The 22,191-nt window shown below is 38.2% G+C and overlaps 1 protein-coding gene across 2 annotated transcripts in view; it reads left to right on the top strand.

Annotated features, from left to right (window-relative positions):
• Positions 1-16,433, top strand: part of LOC133575259 (septin-7-like) — a 91,715-nt gene extending 75,282 nt beyond the window's left edge. For both annotated transcript variants that reach the window (XM_061927861.1, XM_061927860.1), the window contains exons 9-13: positions 4,283-4,334; positions 4,459-4,584; positions 7,343-7,478; positions 8,835-8,980; positions 12,870-16,433. In XM_061927861.1, the coding sequence (XP_061783845.1) occupies positions 4,283-4,334; positions 4,459-4,584; positions 7,343-7,478; positions 8,835-8,980; positions 12,870-12,909 (500 nt within the window). In that variant the 3' untranslated portion in view covers positions 12,910-16,433. The remainder of the gene's footprint in view (positions 1-4,282; positions 4,335-4,458; positions 4,585-7,342; positions 7,479-8,834; positions 8,981-12,869) is intronic.
• Positions 16,434-22,191: the final 5,758 nt, after the last annotated feature.

Below are 22,191 nucleotides of genomic sequence, written 5' to 3'. Positions count from 1 at the left end.
TGTAATCCTAGACATATTGACTGGTATCACACGGAAAAAAATATAACCAAATAAATGATAATGATAAATGGGTTGTACTTGTATAGCGCTTTTCTACCTTCAAGGTACTCAAAGCGCTTTGACACTACTTCCACATTTACCCATTCACACACACATTCACACACTGATGGAGGGAGCTGCCATGCAAGGCGCTAACCAGCACCCATCAGGAGCAAGGGTGAAGTGTCTTGCTCAGGACACAACGGACATGATGAGGTTGGTACTAGGTGGGGATTGAACCAGGGACCCTCGGGTTGCGCACGGCCACTCTTCCACTGCGCCACGCCGTCCCCGTCAATGACTTGAATTGTAAAGCAGTGTTGGGCTGTTCTCGACCTTCTCAGATGTACCGGTAATAAAGTTATAAGTTTGTACAATTTAATTGATAAACTTACATGGAAATACTTAATTGAATTAGTGAAATATAGGCAACAAGCTGAAGTGATAGCCTTGAGCTAAAGCACCTCCAAAGCCACACATCTTCACGGTACAATCCGACAATAGTTTTATGGTGTAAATGGCATTTTTATGCTTTCTTTCATTCATATTTGATATTTGTTTCAAGCAACATCAGTTTTTAGTCCCAGGTCTGATGCCGTTCAGTCTCATTAGAAATAAACCAATGAAGCTACAGCTGAAATACATCGCTGTAACCAAGGCTCCTGTCTTTGCGCCAATATTTTTTCATACTCTTGTTCTAGTTCATATCTGTGATTCTACTCTGTATTCTTGAATCACAAGGGGTAGTCACAGTGTTAAAAGGTTGGGCAAAGGTAGGATCTGTCAATACTAACTAGGATTAATTGAAGTTATTAATACATCATGCGGCTTGGTATCATTATGTTTTACTCATTTGCATACGTGCGCATTGCAAAAATGTTAGCAGCAAAACATCTAGTTTGCAAAAAGAGACCAACAAGCACGCTTTTGCATGTTTGAAGTGCAAGTTTGTCAGCTTTTAACACATCATACTGTATATCATCATAGACTAACATAATACGCTGTATTGAATAAAAAACTCTAAGGCCCAAAACACCTGATGGACAATATTCTTTGAAATTCATCACTTTGATCAATGCAACAAACATCCACAGATAACACGCTGAGAACAATTCATCAGGTATTTTTTGCCTAAGTCGTAGTTTCTAGCCTGCTTTTCCCATTGGATCCCATGAGATCCTCTAGTTTTGCCTCCCCAAGCTGCTAATGCATAGATCCTCCTGTATAGGCCCTCCGACCGCCTCACCCCCTTATAACCCCTGCACTCTTAAGCCAGTCAGCCTGGACCCATGCAGGTTATGGTGTTGATCCGGGCCAATTTGGGTCAGAATCGGCTTCTGAAACGTAAAAAAAAAAACAGTCGCTCCAGACCCAGATTTTGCCCCCGCTGGGCACAGACAGTAACTGAAAAACCATACCCCTCCCCCTTCGTCAGAGCTCCCTCCTCTAGAAGAGACAGGAGGTCAATGGCTGGCTTGGGAGGCCAAGGGGCGGAGCTTCTTAAGTTTCATCAATGGTAAGGTGTTCCTTTTTGCTCGCCTGATGATGAGTGGCTACCAGTGGAGTGGAGCAATAAGGAGCAGCGTTTTCAGTGAAGAAGAGGCTGCAAACTGTGCACATATCACCATATACTGTATATCATATAACCTTATGTTTCATATAATCGTCTTCTGCAATCTGTATGCAGTCCTTTTCCAGAATCCCATCTTATTATTAACCATGATCAAACTCCTAATCATCTAACTATTCTGTCATCAAACTACTGATGGAACAACGAGCCTTATTAGTTACATTTGTTGTCTGTGTAATTAAGATTCATTATTTTTTACTCAATGTAATTTAAAGTTTACACATCTCATATTTACGATCAGCATGTTAGAAATGTAGTTTGTCTCAAACCAACTATAGTTGGTTGTTTTGTAACATTAACTTTCTAACTTATAACAAAAGTTAAATTCAGGCGGTCCTCGGTCTACGTATGTGTTCTGGTACTTTTTCAGGTACTGACCGAATTCCTATCGATCACATAAAATCAAACGGTACCATATTTTGATACCTTTATTCCATGTGAGGTCTTTTGGCAGACTCAGCTGTGGATAAAAACACTCGGCGGGCAATCAGGCACATTTGTAGTGGACTGCCCTAAGTAATGTTGTCATTTCCCATGCCAACAAAGCAAGCATGCTTGATAGTAAGTCCTCAAAAGTAAGACTCCACTTTACTCATATACATGATACTGATTAGCATTAGCGATTTTTACACAATGATTTCAACGCCTCCAAATTTGGTAATGAAAACTACAACTAAGATGCACTTTACAGTCAAGCAGAGGTTGTACAATAAGTACAATACTTACAGTACAAACACTTCATAGGACTCAACAAAAGCAAAGGCTATCACACTTAACTTAATTGCAAAAACTACACCTGGACTCCAGCAACACACCTAAGACAAATTGAAATGAATACATATTTGTGAATGATATTTAGACGTGTTAGAAAATAAAATATAACAACTGGACAGCACAGTTATTAGCTCACTGTTAAATGTTGAATAAAAAAGAACGATTTTATTATGAAAAACATTTATTTACACATAAACAAAAGTAACAACAGTTGGTACCAGTATGGATTCTCATATTCTAAAGTGAAACGCACCTAACCCAAGATGTATTTGGAGTTTAAGTGTAGGTCAGAACTTACATATACAGGATAGCTAAATGAACACCCACTGTATGTCAGTCACATTGTACACACAACACATGAAGGGATGGAGAGACGAAGTGTCAATAATAAGGCCATTATGCTGCTTAGTCATCACTAAAACAGACACCGGTACTTTCACATTTTCAAAGATACCATCTTTGTCAATCATGTTGATTTCTACACTATCTCAACATTTTACTTCACTTTCCTTTTCTTGGCGCACTGCCACCAGAGGAGTCTGCCTGAGACTTGGGAGACATGACGAGAAAAGAGTCAACTAAAACAAACAAAATTGACGTCCTTTGTATTCTTTTGCACTTACCTTTTTTTTCTTTTTTGTACTGTATTAAACACCTACGGGAGTGCATATATAACCACAAAACATCAGAACTGGAGGACCGCCTGTAGTAAACTTCTAAAAGTTAGAAAAAAACTACCAAGTACAATACTACGAATACTAGAAACTATGAGTGCACTAGTGAAAATACTATAACTACAAGAAACTATAAGCACACTACTAAAAGTACTACAAGTTCACTACTACAAGTACTACAACTACAAGTAAACTATGACAAGTAGTCAAATTAAAATAAACTGCAATAGAATAATACAAGTACTACAACTACAAAAAACTACATGTACCGTACCTTACTTCCAGTATTACAACTAAAACTACAATATATCACGACACCTACAACAAAATACAAGTACAGTAGTACCTCAACTTATGAGCTGAGTTGGTTCTTTGACAGAGCTCTTAACTCAAAACACTTGTATCTCAAATCAGTGTTGCTTTGACACTCACTTTCTTACTTTTCATGCTTGAAAAACAAAGTTATGTTTATCTCTAGCATAAGCTATTGCTAGCGAGTAGGACTGAATGTTTTACGGGGTTCGCTAGCGGCGGGGATGCTTGTAATTCAAACTAAATCTCTCAATTGGCCGAGAGACCGCTCTTATCTCAAAACGTTCTTAAATTGGGACACTCTTAAGTTGAGGTACCATTGTACAATACTACAAGTACTACAACTATCACAAACTACAATACACTATTAAAAGTACTACAACAACAAGAAAACCACATGTACATTACCTGTACTACAAGTACAAGAAACGAGTACACTACAACAAGTACTACAATTACAAAAATCTACAAATACAAGAAACTACATGTACCCTACCACAACTCCAAGAAAGTACAAGTGCAATATTACAACTACAAGAAAGTACAAATACTAATACAATCACTATCGCTAACCAAACATGTACATTAATTAAACACCGATTAATATGTGCTAATATACCATCATATCTAAATATTAACCAATAGGCTGCATTAATGTTAGAAATGTTTATCATTATTACTTGTGTGTGCGTGTGCGTGTATCACATTGCAAAAAAAAATTCATTTGTGATTTATATTTGCATGGATTGCAGAAGTAAATCCAAAAAACCATGAAGATATTTGGACTTGTGGCAGTGAACTGTATAATAAGGTTCATGCAGACAATGTAATGTTATTGTTTCTTGTGTTCCAGTGGAGAACGGCGAACATTGCGACTTCACTGTTTTGCGCAACATGTTAATCAGGTAGGATATGTATGTACAATGCATATTGTATATTCAACCAGCAGACATGTCAAGCTTCTGTTTTTATAAATATCTTATTTTTTGGTGTGGGATAATACAATTATTTTATGGTCACCATCAACAGAACGCACATGCAAGATCTGAAGGACGTTACCAACAACGTCCACTATGAGAATTACCGTAGTAGGAAACTTGCAGCCGTCACCTGTAATGGAGTGGACACTACCAAGACCAAAGGACAACTTACCAAGTGAGACTTTACTGTCACAACATAATTTGATTGTTAGATCGATGGATAACCTTTATTGTCGGTAACAAAACAAAAAATCATCAGGTTTGAAGAACATTTACAGGGCAGAACAATAAGCGATGAAAAATATAACAAAACGGACACAAAATGTAAGTGATATAAAAGAAAATCCAGCAGTGTTCATTTCTTTTTGTTTAAAGTGATGATGGCAGAGGGAATTAAGGTGTTTTTTATATATGTTTTTCCGGGCAAGTGACACCTAAAACCAGCGGCCTGATGGTAGCTGCTAGAATGAAGAGCGCAGTGGGTGTGTGATTCCTGAAAGATGGAGGTGGCTTTCCTGGTAACTGCCTGACTGTAGAGATTTGTAAGGGAGTTTTGAGTGGATCCAACTATTTTACTGGCCTGTTTTATCACGAGGGAAGGTTTCGTTTTATGTTTGAATGTAAGTGAGTTGTACATGAACCCATGCTGAAAATTAGTATGAATTCTATGAATGATTTGTAGACCGGAGTCAGCGTGTCCTTAGTGATGCTGAAAGACCTGAGGTTCCCCAGCATGTGGAAGCGCTGCTGAGCTTTTAGATACTCTGCATCAGCCTGTGTGGTGAAGAACAAACAGGTGTTGATGTCCGTCCCCAAATATTTGAAGGACTGCACCTGCTCTTACCAGCTGACTATCAATGCTGAGGGGTTGGAAAAGTGGAGACTGCTGTGAGACAAGCGTTCCTCCGCTACCACAGCACAGCTCCTGTGTTTTAGTGAAGCCCAGCAATAAGGAGCTTTTCTTAAAGGTGCTCATAAGGTTGTTGACTGGCTGACGGTTGTCAGACATTGATTTACTGTCATTCACATGTGCCACCAGAGCCACATCATCTGCATATTTTTTAAAAGTCATTCATTCTCTGCTGCACCTGATTTTGTTGATGTATGCAGAGAAGAGGATGGGAGATTAAACACACCCTTGGGGAAGCTCAGTCTTTAAAAACACTTTGCTGGGTTTAAAACCATTTACAAACACTTGCGGTGGCCTACCCTGTAGGAAACTTTTAATCCATAAAATCAGTGCTGGATGCACATAGAGTTCCAACAGTTGGTTCCTTAAAATGCTTGTATTGACACTGTTAAAAGCTGATGAAATGTCCATAAATAGGTGTGTTGAGTGCAGATGCTTACCAATAGTATTCAAACGAGAAGCATGCATCCTAAACTCCATGTTTGGCCTCATACAGTAGATAAACTGAAGTGGTTCCAGCCTCTTTGCCACCAGGCTGGAGAAATGGTGGAATACTGTGCAATTTGTATTAATTAGGGCTTTAAAGAAACAAGAAGTGATTCAGCTCAAAATGTGTAACCTGGTGTAACACACCACATTACTTGGCACAGAAAATATGAATATATGCTTTATGAATGCCAATAGCTTTGAAGTCCTGCCAGATTCAGGACGCCAACAACAAATACAGAAGTCTACATACTGTAAGCATTGTGGATTTTTCTTAGTCATGTGTTTATTGTACATATAATTATCTGATTATACCATCCAAAATATACATCTAACTTAACAATCTGGAGTATTGAGTAGGTCAAGTGGGGAAAATAAGTATTTGGTCCTCGGCTGATTTTGCAAGTTAAATATTTTTATATTGTAACAAATCCATATTACTGATAAACATGAAACAAAGGTTACAGCATAATTTGTGTTCCATTGAGTAAATTAGTATTTGATCACCGACCAACCAACAAGTGTTGTAATTACAAAGCAGTTATATTTCCATGAAACACACAAATTATTCCTGTCCCTTTAAGAAAGTACTCCTAATCGCAACTCATTGTCTGTAAAAAATACATACACAAATACTCCAATATTTTAACCTCTACATCTCCATGGACAAGACCAAAGAACTAACCTTGGACACAAGACTTTAGACCTGCACATGACTAGAATGGGCTACAAGAGTGACTAAAAGTACTACAACTACAAGAAACTACAACTTCACTGATAAAACACTACAATAAAGTACTACAAATACTAGAAACCAACATTCACTACCACAAGTACTACAAGAAACCACAATACAGTACCACGAGTACTATGACTACAATAAACTACAATACACTACTGTAAGAAACTACAAGTACACCACAGCAAGTACTAAAATGACAATAAAGCTACAAGTACACTGCTACAACTACAAGAAAATACAATACACTACGTTCATAGTTCGCTGTAACGCGGTCCAATATAACGCAACGTTCTACAGAATGCAACTGTCCCATTAACCCCAAATTTTTGCTAATTTTTTTTCTACCAGAGTCAGTTGCGTTGTTTTTCACCAAATTATTGCGTATTTACAAACTTACTGTCATGACCGGTCCCTCCCGGTCATGTCCTGTGTTGGTTTACTCGACGTAACAGTTGACCATTGCTACTCGTAGACTTTCTTGTTTTTGGCCGTTGGCGAGTTCCAGTTAGCTTCACGCTAGGCCAATGCCCTGTATGTTTGTGTGCCTCGTACTGGAATTAAACAAGCATTCTTACGTGCAAGCTGCTTTCTGTTATTTATAAATGTTCATATCTTTGTCAGGGTCAAAGTATAAACACTTAAATATGGCATCTACATTTTAAAATACAATTTTTACTGGCTCATCTTGCACATACCTGCTATGTCTTTGAGGTATTTGCAATTACAATTCATTGACAGTTACGGGTAATATGTACAACAAAAATATAATATAATAAATGCAAACATTTTCTCCAGGAGTCCGCTGGCACAGATGGAGGAGGAGCGAAAAGAACATGTGATGAAGATGAAGAAGATGGAAGCAGAAATGGAACAAGTCTTTGAAATGAAAGTGAAGGAAAAGAAGCAGAAACTGAAGGATTCAGAGGCTGAGGTGAACCTTTGAATATTTACTGTACATATGTTTTCATGTTTATTTACAGTACTTAAATGTGTACATATGTACACTTTTGATAATATACAGTACGTATATGATTATGAACACAAGTTCATATTTAGTTGATTATATACAGTATATACACGTGTACATATACGTTTACATGTTTGATTATCCACAATACTTAAATGAGTACAAGTATATTTACGCCTTTGATTATGTACAATACATGCACGTGTACACGTTTAAATATTTACAATACATACACGTGTACTTAAACATGTAAATGTTTAATTAGTTACAGTACATATACGTGTAGATATTTAGTTACATTACATAAAGGTGTACATATATGTGCAGATGTTTAATTATTTACAGTACATAAAGGTGTACATATATGTGCAGATGTTTAATTATTTACAGTACATAAAGGTGTACATATATGTGCAGTTATTTGCCGTACATAAAGTAATACATACTGTATATGTGCAGATCTTAAGTTATTTAAAGTACATAGCCTGCACTCCAACGAGCTAATGCAAGGAAATTTCGTTCTTATCTGTACTGTAAAGTTCAAATTTGAATGACAATAAAAGGAAATTCAAGTCTAAAGGTGTAGATATACTTGTAGATGTTTGATTATTTACAGTACATAAAGGTGTACATATATGTGTAGATGTTTAATAACTTACATTACATACTGTACATATATGTGCAGATCATTAATTATTTAAAGTACATAAAGGTGTAATTTTACTTGTGGGTGTTTATTTAAAGTACACAATTGTGTACATGTACTTGGAGATGTTTGAATATTTACAGTACATAAAGGTGTACATATATGTGCAGATGTTTAATTATCTAAAGTACATAAAGGTGTACATATACGTGTACATTTTTAAGAATTTACTTTACATAAGTGTACATATATGTGCAGATCTTTAATTATTTAAAGTACATAAAGGTGTAGATATACTCATAGATGTTTGTTTGTAGTACATAAGGTGTACATATGCGTGTAGATGTTTAATAATTTACAGTACATAAAGGTGTTTAATAATTTACAGTACATAAAAGTGTACATATACGTTTAGATGTTTAATTGTTTACAGTACATAAAAGTGTACATATACGTGTAGATGTTTGATTATTTAAAGTACATAAAGGTGTTGATAGACGTGTGGATGTTTGATTATTTACAATACATAAAGGTGTAGATATAAGTGTAGATGTTTGATTATTTACAGTACATAAAGGTGTACATATATGTATAGATGTGTGCAACATTGATCTGAGTAGACATGAGTGCATGAAGATACAGTATCAGTGTTTGTATGGTGATGTCATCCTCAGCTGGAGCGGCGTCACGAGCAAATGAAGAGGAACTTGGAGGCGCAGTACAAAGAACTGGAAGAAAAGAGACGAGTGTATGAAGACGAGAAAGCCAACTGGGAAGCTCAGCAGAGAATCTTGGAGCAGCAGAAACTGGACGCCTCCAAGTCAGTAACACATTCATAATCATAATCCTACTGTATATTATATTGTCTGTACTTGAGTCTACACTGTGAAAATAATACAACTTCTACTCGAGCTGGGTATTGGCAAGAACTTTGCCATACTTGAGTCACAATACCATACAATATTGCAGTATGGCAATCTATTGCCATATTCTACATGTACTTAGTTGAGTGATATGTGTAAAAACAAAACGGCCACTTCTTATACTGCCTTGTTCACTTACCCGCACAGCGAAGTAGCAGAACAGTGCGGAAAACGTCCTTTTGTCACAAATTGTCCCAAAACATGACTAAAAAATGTTAAAATAAAAATCCATATTATAGAAAACACTGTCATAACAATATTTTTCCAACCCTAAAGTTCATTTTACTGTAGTCATCCAAATTTGGGGCGACGTGGCTCAAATTTTAGAGTTGCTGTCCAGAAACATGAGGGTTCTTTGTACTACGCCACCTTACTCATTACTTTTCACCCACCCTTACTCCCAGTGCAGCTCACATCGCTGTGTGAGTGTGAATGTATGATTGTTTGGTGGTGATAACTTCAAATGTACTGTAGCTTACCAGCATGAACTGTTTATTTTTATCATTATTGTTAAATGTAGCTTTCAACCATCGACATGTGAATGTGAACAAATTATGTGTACTCTGTGTAATTCGCTTTGAGTCACTTTGAAAAAAACGCTACATAAATCTAGTCCATTAATCCATTCATTAAATGAATTTTGTTTTAGTCGACTAAATTTACAACATTTTAGTCACATAAAGTTACAGTAAATTTAGTTGTCTGAAGTATTAATGTATGAAAGTCATCTTTTAAGGGGTCGTATTATGATTTTTTTTCTAAATATAAAACACTTAACATGTAATGGTAGTTATTTGGTCAGAATTTACACAGATAATGTTTTATAGACCATCATCAAACCGCTTTCTGACTGTCTCTTCAGGAAGCGCCGGTTTTGTGGTCAGTCTTGTTTACGTGCCTCCACTTTGACTGCGTCTTTACCTCCCCGTCAGCCTTGTTGTAGTTTTTAGCGCTTCCATTTCGAGTCTAACGACAGATGGGTGCAACAGCGGAGGATGCATGTGCATTAGGGCTGCACGATTAATCGACATCGAGGTTTTAATTAGTGCGATTACAAATCCGCAAGAGGCTGAGTTATTTGGGTTTTGGGTTTTTTTTCCCCCGGCATTTGAGTGACAGACATGTTGGCCAATCAGAATTGTTGAGCCTCGCGTTTATTCGTCTCTCGTTTCAAACAGGGAGCAAGAGGTCGCACTAAGTCTGTGTATCGCTGTCAGCATCTGAGTGTGTTTATTTACCAGTAGAATCGACTGAACGCAGTGAGCCCTCTTTTCGGTCATCCACAATCTTTGTCTCGGTGGGCGTAGAGCGACTCAGCTAAACACAGGAAGCACGAACAGTGAGCTTTGATAGTGAAAGGTTTTGCAAAGTAACAAAACTCAGGAGGTAAAAAAATTATTACAAAGCCATATGTCCAGTTGTAGTGGGCTTGGGCGATTTATCAGTTTTTTGATATATTCCATTTTTTTGCTGTAGACTGTTTAAAAAAAATCTATTCTTTACTTCTCTTGCCCCGGCATACCTTTTGCCCCTCAGAAGCTTCCGTAGCTTGCGTCGTCCCCTTGCTTCCTTAGCGGCTCACATAGCAAAACATGGCTAATGCTAACGAGAGCGAGACATTTGTTCCCAAGAGAAGAAAAGTGCCGCAAACAACTGACTGCACGGTGCAAAGTTGGTTTCAAAAAGGCAGCAGCACAACTAACTTATTCCTGCATCTGAAACCAAAGCCTCAAGCCGAGTGCGGGAAATACAACTCTTTACGAGAGGTATTGGAAAATATCCGGTAACAAACGTGTCCACATCATTCAACTTAATGTGTCATGAACTTAACTTTACGAACTATTGTGGCCACTGAGTGTCGCCGGAAAAACAATTAACACCCCACTTTAACACGTAAATCCATTCTAGACAGTTAATAATTAATAAGTTAGTGTTTTGTTGTTCTCTTTTTGCCTAATATTCTACACAACAAAATACAAACCCCGTTTCCATATGAGTTGGGAAATTGTGTTGGATGTAAATATAAACGGAATACAATGATTTGCAAATCCTTTTCAACCCATATTCCATTGAATTGCACTACAAAGACAAGATATTTTTTGTTCAAACTCATAAACTTTTTTTTTTGTGCAAATAATAATTAACTTAGAATTTCATGGCTGCAACACGTGCCAAAGTAGTTTGGAAAGGGCATGTTCACCACTGTGTTACATCACATTTTCTTTTAACAATACTCAATAAACGATTGGGAACTGAGGAAACTAATTGTTGAAGCTTTGAAAGTGGAATTCTTTCCCATTCTTGTTTTATGTAGAGCTTCAGTCGTTCAACAGTCCGGGGTCTCCGCTGTCGTATTTTACGCTTCATAATGCGCCACACATTTTCGATGGGAGACAGGTCTGGACTGCAGGCGGACCAGGAAAGTACTCGCACTCTTTTTTTACGAAGCCACGCTGTTGTAACACGTGCTGAATGTGGCTTGGCATTGTCTTGCTGAAATAAGCAAGGGCGTCCATGAAAAATACGGCGCTTAGATGGCATATGTTGTTCCAAAACCTGTATGTACCTTTCAGCATTAATGGTGCCTTCACAGATGTGTAAGTTACCCATGCCTTGGGCACTAATGCACCCCCATACCATCACAGATGCTGGCTTTTGAACTTTGCGTCGATAACAGTCTGGATGGTTCTTTTCCCCTTTGGTCCGGATGACACAATGTCGAATATTTCCAAAAACAATTTGAAATGTGGACTCGTCAGACCACAGAACACTTTTCCACTTTGCATCAGTCCATCTTAGATGATCTCGGGCCCAGAGAAGCCGGCGGCGTTTCTGGATGTTGTTGATAAATGGCTTTCGCTTTGCATAGTAGAACTTTAACTTGCACTTACAGATGTAGCGACCAACTGTATTTAGTGACAGTGGTTTTCTGAAGTGTTCCTGAGCCCATGTGGTGATATCCTTTAGAGATTGATGTCGGTTTTTGATACAGTGCCGTCTGAGGGATTGAAGGTCACGGTCATTTTGATTCTCTGAACCTTTTGATGATATTATGGACCGTAGATGTTGAAATCCCTAAATTTCTTGCAATTGCATTTTGAGAAACGTTGTTCTTAAACTGTTTGACTATTTGCTCACGCAGTTGTGGACAAAGGGGTGTACCTCGCCCCATCCTTTCTTGTGAAAGACTGAGCATTATACTGTTTTTATACCCAATCATGGCACCCACCTGTTCCAAATTAGCCTGCACACCTGTGGGATGTTCCAAATAAGTGTTTGATGAGCATTCCTCAACTTTATCAGTATTTATTGCCACCTTTCCCAACTTCTTTGTCACGTGTTGCTGGCATCAAATTCTTAAGTTAATGATTATTTGCAACAAAAAAAAAATGTTTATCAGTTTGAACATCAAATATGTTGTCTTCGTAGCATATTCAACTGAATCTGGGTTGAAAATGATTTGCAAATCATTGTATTCCGTTTATATTTACATCTAACACAATTTCCCAACTCATGGAAACGGGGTTTGTAAAAGTATGTATGATTTGTGCTGATATCGTATGGGATCAATATCTGGATCGGCCAATACTTAATATGGACTTGAATCAGAAGTGGCAAAAGTTTAATCAGAACATCCTTAGATCGAATAAAAGGAAGTATTTTGACAACTGCAGTGTAGCCCTTACCTCAGTATATGCTGTACACCACAAATACCTCTTTAAGTGTGTTTAATAGTATATTGAATAATCATATATCGTAATCAAGTGTTGTCTTTTTCTCCTGTAGGACAATGGAGAAGAACAAGAAGAAAGGAAAAATCTTTTGAAGAGTGAATTTATTTTCGGGTACATACACACAAACACACGTGAATATTGTTACTCTCCATAGCATTTTTCTGTTTGATATTTTAAAACTAACATGCACGTCAGCCCTCATCTTTGTTATTTTGGTGACTTTCTTGTCAAATGTTGTCCTTATAGTTCCCAACACAATTTATACACATGTAGTAATACTACTCGGAGTACAAAGAAGTACTACTACTACCTTAAGTTCTACACTATGTCCATGTGTTGTACAGCGTATCGTACTTGTGAGAGGGTGTTTGAAGAGCCGCGGTCACATGACATGACAAAACGTTGACGTGACAAAACATATGACCACTAGGGGTGTTATGTACGTTGTCGTCACGCTTCGGTACGTACCTCGGTCTTAACCACATAGTCCATTTTGGGTAGTGTAAGGGAAAAAAATAAACACTTCCTGTCCCGTGTGGAATATGGAAGAATACGGTTACAAATACCTGTACCATTACTCCGCCATGGCTACAGTAGTCTGCTTGAAATAGTTACAAAAAATCACACACTATCAGGTTTAGTTTTGTCGGTTAGCAAGCTGACAACATACAAAATATGTGCTGTGTATTTTCTCAGTAGTCAAAGTGCGAGTTCACCAAAGATTCAATTTGGAAGTAGACATGAGAGTTGTGAATGTTGGCCAAAAATATTCAAAGCTACTGCAAAAAACAAAGTATTCAAGAACAATAATATTAATAATAACCAAAAATTGCAACTATTTGGCCTTCCGGCTGGAAAGCACACCCCTAGAAAGCAGAGCCACAAAGCACGCAGGGAAGAAAAAATAACAACTAAGCGTTACAGGACAAACAAACATTATGAATAATCGCTGCATATGTAATTTTACCGCAAACATGTTCCTAGCCCCATCCTGCTCTGTTACTGAAAAGAACATAATAGCAAGCTTCCTAAAACATTCTTACTGTCCCCTGTGAAGCGCTGTTAGTGCTACACTAGGTCTTGTTAACAGTTCACTGGGTTCGAATCCCATTACGGAAGGTTTGCAGATCGTGAAATGTGTTTTTTTGCACGAAACAAATCGATTATTGAACAATTTATTTTCAATTGTTTTAGTCCAAAAATGCCATCAAATCAAATTCAAATTTGACTGTTTTCTGCTTCGGGTCTCTCTGCCATGTCGTTTCTCCCCTTGGCTTCAAGACAAAGCACAGACAGGAAATGCAAGAATAAAAGATGTTGTGTTATGTGTGATTTAAACTGAAAGTGGGCCTCAAGGACATTGCCTTTGCAGCGCTTTTACGGTATTATGCAAAACTTTCACATGGCGCAGAAAAATGTTGTGTAACTGGGGAGTGTTGTCAAGGTCTTCCTTGAATATAGAATAGCCTTATCTGTCAAATACAGTAGAACACGCTTATGTTTACAGCCTGATCTGCTTAAGTGCACGCTTAAGTCAACAAATGTGAACCCCAAAAGACTAATTTCTATGAAAAATGGTTTATCAGTCCCTTCAAAAATTTGCGATGGCACCAATTAATGCAAATTAAAACCAATTTCTTACAAATTATGCGGGAAACAAAAACGTTTAACTCTTTATTGACCAAACAACACAACTGTTGTCCTCCTGCATAGCCCAGAACTACTTCCTGTTACTGTCTACAGTGCTAAGCCTTCTGGGTAACATAGTATATAAACATTAACTTCCTAATTTACATGTATTTATATATTTATTTAACATTATTTATCCAGGCTTAGACAATTAAGAACATATTTCTTTCATTTGCAATACTGACCTTGCTAAGAGGCAGTATTTACATGTTAGAGATGTTGAAGTGTGATGATAATCTCTAATCATCTCTCATTTACCCAACAAAAATGAGCGCTATAGATCAACTATAGAACAGTTCGCTTCTTTCAAGTGTAAAACATACACGGAGAATAACTGCAACTTGCACACGACAGAGTACAAAGAATAAGGAAGCCTTTGGTGGTGTTTCTTTCTGTAATTGTAATGAATTATTAGTTACAATTATTAAAAAGAGTACAGTAATTTGACATTGAGATCTGAGTACGTGCTTTTACTGCCATCTAGTGTCTACTTTTAGGTATGAGCTGTATAACGAGTAAAACATCAATGCACTATTTGTTTTCCAATTTCTGTTGCAATCCTATACTATTTTAGGTTAAGGTTACAAGGAACACATTGATAACAAATTCATAAAAATAAGAAGTTCATACAATTTTAAAGAAACTAATTAAGGCATTTTAGGCTACAACAATCACAAAAAAGCTTGCAAGCTGTTGGAGGGACTGATATACGTCGACATGTGTTGTATTGTTAACTTCATCATATTCACTAAGCAACATAACTTCTAATTACACACACTCACTTCCAGTTCAGTGCAAAATAAGCTTATGTTAACTCCCGCTTAAAGGAGAACTGCACTTTTTCGGAATTATGCCTATCATTCACAATCATTATGAAAGATATGATGACGGATGTATATTTTCTAGTGCATTCTAACTCTCAAATAAAAGTAAATATAAGTCCTCTGCCAGCAGAGCTGATGGGAGGTCCTTTATTTCGCCCATAAAATCAAATAAATAACCATTCAGTGTGCCAACAATACTCCATTTACATTTGGTGATTTAAATATAAACCAAGTATTAGTGATATTGTTATTATAAGTGCTAACGCAGATGAACTATTTATAACGGCGCTGTGATCACAAAACTGTGTACAATTTCAACATGATCGACTGGCGAGGTGTTTCCTCAATTCCTTGCTCCCTGGAAGTTTATTGTAGATCATAAATCATGCCTCTCACCCGGACAGAAGAAGTCTGAGTAGGTATTCCGACAAGTTGGTACACTTTGACAGCCATTTGGGTCCCGGAAACGGCGAGAACAACACAAAAAGACGCTTGCTTTTTTTCGCAGTTCCCCTTTTGATTTGTCATGAGGTTCGTGGACTTAACTGTGTTCCAGGTCTTGGACGACCTATGCTCACACCTAACAAGTCTTAGATGTCAAATAGAATATTTTCAGTCCTTCAAAGCTCTTGTATTTCTTACCCAGATGTGTCATGTCTTATTTTCTTAAAATTATAGTAATATTATATGGAATATGAGACAGCTTCATGTAGTTTTCTTGAGTGACTCTTATATGAAACCAGGATCTAACTATATTTTTCCAAACTGTTGCTGCATTTCAAACAAGACGCTAAAAGGATTTTAGCAGGTAAATAAATATTACTATTTGCATCCAGTCATGCTCGATAACATTTATTGTGTACATATTACTTTACTGTGATGATTTTGCTTTGTTTGCTTGCTTTCTTTATGCCAGAAGTAACCACAGACTACATTATTCCCCACACCTTCTTTATGTCTTTTTTCTTCTTCTCACATTTGGACAAAAGTGGCAGCATTTTCTTTGATGCTTTCAGTAACTGCATTTTTTTTTATTGACCTTTTATATGTATACTGTCTAACTGTCCATTTACAATATTAAAGTTTACATGGTTATGCGTCAATTTATTTGCATTCATTTTAACACACAAATGTTAGAATTTTTTTCTCCACACACCAGGGTTCTTAACATGGGCGTCACTAGCTTTTAAGGACAGGGGGGGGCTTAGCCCCCAGGAGATGCACAGGATGGAAGCGAACGTTACGCACAAGCACAAAACTTCACAAACGGCAAACAAAGACTTAGAAATTATTCATAGTTATTATTTTTTTTTTTTTAAATGCACGGGACAAAATGAAATGCTCCCCGGGACGATGGCCTTTAACCATTTTTTTTCTTTTTCTTTTTATGTATTTATTCATTTTGCATTTTATATTAAATGTCTTGGTTTTTCCTCCCTCTGAAAATCCTATGAAATGTTTAACAAGCCATCCTATAATAATACAACAGCTATTAATGTAACAATACAATAAAATAAATATATTTAATGATGTTTTTTTCATTATTTTAACAATAGGCTAATGTATATTACTTTATATAGATTCTACAAGAAACACAAAACTTAAAAACTAAATTATTTACAATTGCACACACAAGGTTTTGTGCAGCTTCACTCATTGTAAAGGAAGATAATGTGCTTCGTACACCTGCAGGACCGCAAGCAAGGTCGCAGAGAAAATGCGGACTGGAATTTCAGTGATGTGAGCATTTTCTATATGAACAAGTGGAATGGATTGGATACCGACGCACTAAAGGGGCTCTCTACCTTACGCTACGAAGTGAGGGGAAACTGAGTGATTAATAACAGGTTATATGATTATTTATTTAAACTCATATTCGGGCCACTTTATAATGAAGATTTGTAAAAAAATAAAAAAATTATTTAGGGGGGCTTAAGAATATTTTAGGGGGACTTGAGCCCCCCTAAAATATGCCTAACAACGCCAATGGTTCTTAACCTTTTTGATTTCAGGGCCTGACTTTTCCTCTACAGAGGTGCCCGGGGGCCACTTAAAAATAATACCACTAAATTAGTCATCTTATTCTTGATTTTAATCATTTTCAATAATAATGTCTAACCTACTTACAGTTTAAAACCTTCTCAAATGATATGAAACAATGTGTTAATGGCAAATAATAATTATTTAACACTTAACTCTAAGCTTAGGTTAGGTTGTTTAGAAGAAGAAAAAAAACACTGTTAATCGTACTGCATAAGAAGGGACAAAAAAAGAACTGACGGAAAGTCAATTTACATTAAAATAAACAAAATTTATAATGTGTATATTTAACTAAATTGATAATGAAATTAAAGACAGATTCTCCATTTTGGTCATAATTTTTGCGCTTAAGAAACTACTGTGAATTTAGCACCAGGTTTGATCTGTTTGATATTGTCATTACTGCCACAAGTGGTGGAAAAGTGTATCACAACTTATAATCACTGCGGACCACAGCTGAGAAACATTTTTTGCCGGCTCTCCAGAGGGCGCTGCTCAATGCGCTCTGGCCCTATGGTTAAACACTGCTCCATGTAATTGACAGGTGAGTTGTCCCACTTTCACCCCAGGCAAGCTGGGATAGTCTCCTGCAAGGCGATAATGATAAGCGGTAAAGATGTCTCAAGTTTATGAACAGATTTTGATTCAGATTGACTTTATAGACCAGGGATGTCAAATTGGTTTTCATTGAGGGCCACGTCGCAGTTATGGCTGCCATCAGAGGGCCGCTTGTAACAGCGAATAATGTATGAATTTGCCTTTGGATTTCATTATTAATTATATAAATTGTTTTAAGTTGACTGTCGATTTTACAGTAAAAACTTTACATTTGCAAAATTGTACTGTAAAATGTTTTTTTTTACAACATTTTACGGGGAAGTGTATTTCTGGTCTTGTCACCCCCTCCCGGACAGAAGAGCGACACGGCAGTGTGGCTGGATCAAAAGAGACGCCGGAGACGCTTTGCTGAACAAAAAGTTGCTTTATTACAAGCGAGCGTCATTTAACAGCTCTGCAGTACCCAGAGGAGCCTAGGTCAAAAAAATTAAGGACTCCTAACCTGGAGAAGCATACTTGCCAACCTTGACACCTACGATTTTGGGAAGTGGTGGGTGGGGGGCGTGGCTAAGAGGGGAGGAGTATATTTACAGCTAGAATTCACCAAGTCAAGTGTAACCTATACGTACTACAAATTTAATGCAATACTGTATATACGGGGTTTTATGGGCTCAGAACAGAAGTCTAGGGTTTCGACTTGGAGAGAGAAGGCAGAGCTTAAACTGTAGTTTGGTTGACACCGTGTATTTAAACCATTTTTGAGGGACAGCAGATATATACACACAATAAGTTGAATGGCCATTCAACATGAAATAAATCGGGAAAACAGTGACTATATACATACATACAATTCAAATTTCATTAATTAATATTTCGGGATCTGAATAAATCTCAGTTCAGACTTAGAGTTCTTAGAAAAAAAAGGATGGCAGTACAGCTCGTGTACTGCAGGTTAAAGATGGAAAAAAAATGTAAAGGGTCGGCTCGAGAGCCTCCTACCCGCCCAAACCGAACAGGTGGTGGGGAGAATACTCCTTGGACTAGATGCTCCTTTCTTTAGCTCGCCATCAAAACAAGAAAAGCCTGGCCTGTGTAAGAGCCAGGAACATTCTTTTAAATCCATGTGTACACAACATATCTTCCTCCTCCATATTGTACAATATAAATCAATAACATCAAAATCACAATATGCAATAAAATGTCAAAATAACTATTAGCAGCATCAGTGCACTAAACATGCTTATTATCAAAACACATTTAAAAGTACATTTAACACACAAATAGTTATCAAAAGGTTTAAATCATAAACCTTGTATACAGACGATTGATAATATGCTACAAAGACTGTTGCAATGAAAACAATCGAAGAGGGATAAATGCTAACTGTGCTATGTTCATAAATATGGACTCACCAACAGCTTAATGAGAGAGAGAAAAAAAACTCCGGCGCTGGTAGTCGGCTCTATAAAGTTACAAATTAGGCATTTTAGTTTATACTTAGCACAATATTCCAGGTAAAAACGAGGATTAAAAACCTACCTCGAGCAAACAATCGATCTGTCAGCTGGCAACTTCCTGCTACCGGCTTATAAGCCCAGCTAATTGGACCGCGGCAGTCACGTGACCAGGAAGCACGCACAGCGCTCAAAGAGTAACTAGTAAGCAAGAGCATACCAGTCAAATACAAAAAGGTATAAATTTGGCACCTGCGTTACACCCTCCCCCCTTAAGATAGTGCACCTCCGTGTGCATACTATATAATGTGAACGGGTAGTTCTAAGCTAGAGTTCCCTGCAGGGGTGGTACCAAGTATTTCACCATAGGCATCTCCTAGACTATGGAAAAGCGTCTGAACAACTGAAATAAAAGGATTACCCAACATGGAATAACCAAATCGCTTAGGGGGTTGTCGCTGTCTTGAAGAACGACGAATAGCATGAGGTTCAACATCAGGCGCATTAAGAACCTCAGAGTCAAACACAACCGATTGGGTAAGGGCAGGGTTGGTAGACTCTGGGGAGGTCTCTGCTTGGCCACTCTTCTCCGTTTCTCCATCCATTTTATCTTGTTCTCCAATTTCAGGTTCTTCAGCTGAAAAGATAACAGGCTCATTGGATGCAGGTAAGTGTTGATGATCTTCTCCCACAGATGGAGGCGGCGATGTGGCTGGATTGGCAGAGGACTTCCCTAGATCAGGTAAGTAAGGTTTCACAGGTTCAGTAAGTATACACTCTGGAGCATTGTCAAGTGATGGTAGGATGTTTTTTTCAACAGTTAAGGTTCCAGGTGAAAGGTTTGCAAATAGAGGTAATTGGCAATCATCTTCATCTTCAGAATTGTCATGATTCTCACTAAGTGGTGTCTCTTGCTGCTGGCTTCGGGTCACTGGCCTGCGAGGAGGCGTTGCCTCAGGAGACTTTTGGAAAGTATCACTCGGAAGAGACTCACAGGGCAGTAGAAGATCACGGTGAAGAGTTCGAGTTGGAGCCTTGTCATCCCTTTCTAGTCTCACTGTATATACTGGAAGGTCACCAGCACGGCTGAGAACGACATATACCTCACGCTCCCACTTATCCTCAAGTTTGTGCTTTCCTCGCAGTTTCACATTGCGAACTAAAACACGACCACCAACGTCCAAACTAGATGGGGTAACTCGTTTATCAAATCTTCTTTTATTGTGTTCTGCAGATTTCTGCACATATCTAGCAGCAAGCTTGAAACTTTGCTCGAGCCGGGAACATAAATGCTCAACATACTGGGAATGTGACCTTGACAGCTTTCCTCGGACTGGAAGACTAAAAGCAAGATCGACTGGAAGGCGGGGTGAGCGACCGAACATTAATTCATAGGGTGTATAGCCAGTTACATCATTCTTGGTACAATTGTACGCATGGCAGAGTGGTTTCACATATTCTTTCCATCGCTTCTTCTGCTTGGGCTCCAAGGTTCCGAGCATACTTAATAGAGTTCGGTTAAAGCGCTCTACCGGGTTCCCTCGTGGATGATACGGAGTAGTTCTTGTCTTCTTAATACCAGCAATCTCACAGAGTTCTTTTATGAGCTTAGACTCAAAGTCTGGTCCCTGATCAGTATGAAGTTTCTCGGGTATGCCGTAGTAAACTATGAAGTGGTCCCATAAGTAACGTGCAACGGTATGTGCTTTTTGATTAGGGGTAGGTAGAGCCACAGCAAACTTAGTAAAGTGATCTGTAAGAACAAGTATGTCTTTGGTGTTACTCTGGTCAGGTTCTAGAGATAGAAAATCCATACACACCAACTCAAGTGGCCGAGTGGTGGTGATATTAACCAAGGGTGCGGCTCTCTCTGGTGGGGATTTTCGTCGGACACACCGGTCGCAAGTCCTGATTTTGGTTGCTACATCAACTGACATATGTGGCCAAAAAAATCTAGAGCGTACGAGGTCTAGTGTTCGCTCAACACCTAGGTGTCCCATGTCATTATGAAGACTTTTCAGAACCAAAGCCCTCAACTCTTCAGGTAAAATGAGCTGGAAAAGTTCTTCATCTCCATCTTTCCTTCTTCTGTAGAGGACACCATCCACCAATTGCAGGCGGTTCAATTCTCGAAGAAGCAAGGCCAATTCGGGAAGCCCGTGTCTCACTGTTGGGGGTACATGCTCTCCCGTTTCCAACTGGTGAATGACCTCTCGGATGGATTGATCAGATCTCTGTTTCTCCCTGATTTCCTCAATAGACAAGGCTGGCACAACCAGCAACCCATGCTGATTTTCGTCCAGATAACTCTCAGGGATGGCTTTGGCAGAGGTGGTCATGGACTCAACCAGTGTGATGGGAGGGTAATCGGTAGAACTGGTTGAATTGCAGTTTTTCACAAGACGACTTTGGCAAATGGCCGCGACGACTTCTGGGGAAATTTCATATCCTGGTTCACTGCTGTGCCCATCGGTGAACTGACGGACGAGATCTAGATCAGAGGAAGTATCAAGAGATGAATCATGGGAACGGCGTGACAGCGCATCAGCGTCAAGGTTTTGCTTGCCAGTCCGATACTGAAGCGTGAAAGTGTATGTTGAAAGTGCAGCAAGCCAACGGTGACTGGCAGCATCAAGTTTAGCAGATGTCAGGATGTATGTCAATGGGTTGTTGTCTGTAACCACAACAAAATTAGCACCATACAGATAATCATGAAATTTGGCTGTAATGCTCCATTTCAATGCTAGAAATTCGAGTTTATGAGCAGGATATCGCGACTCACTTGTGGATAACCCACGACTAGCATACG

The sequence above is a fragment of the Nerophis lumbriciformis genome, linkage group LG35 (assembly GCF_033978685.3).
Source record: "Nerophis lumbriciformis linkage group LG35, RoL_Nlum_v2.1, whole genome shotgun sequence".
Lineage (NCBI taxonomy): Eukaryota > Metazoa > Chordata > Actinopteri > Syngnathiformes > Syngnathidae > Nerophis > Nerophis lumbriciformis.
The sequence above is the reverse complement of the archived record's forward strand: the minus strand, read 5'-3'. Positions and strand labels throughout refer to the sequence as shown.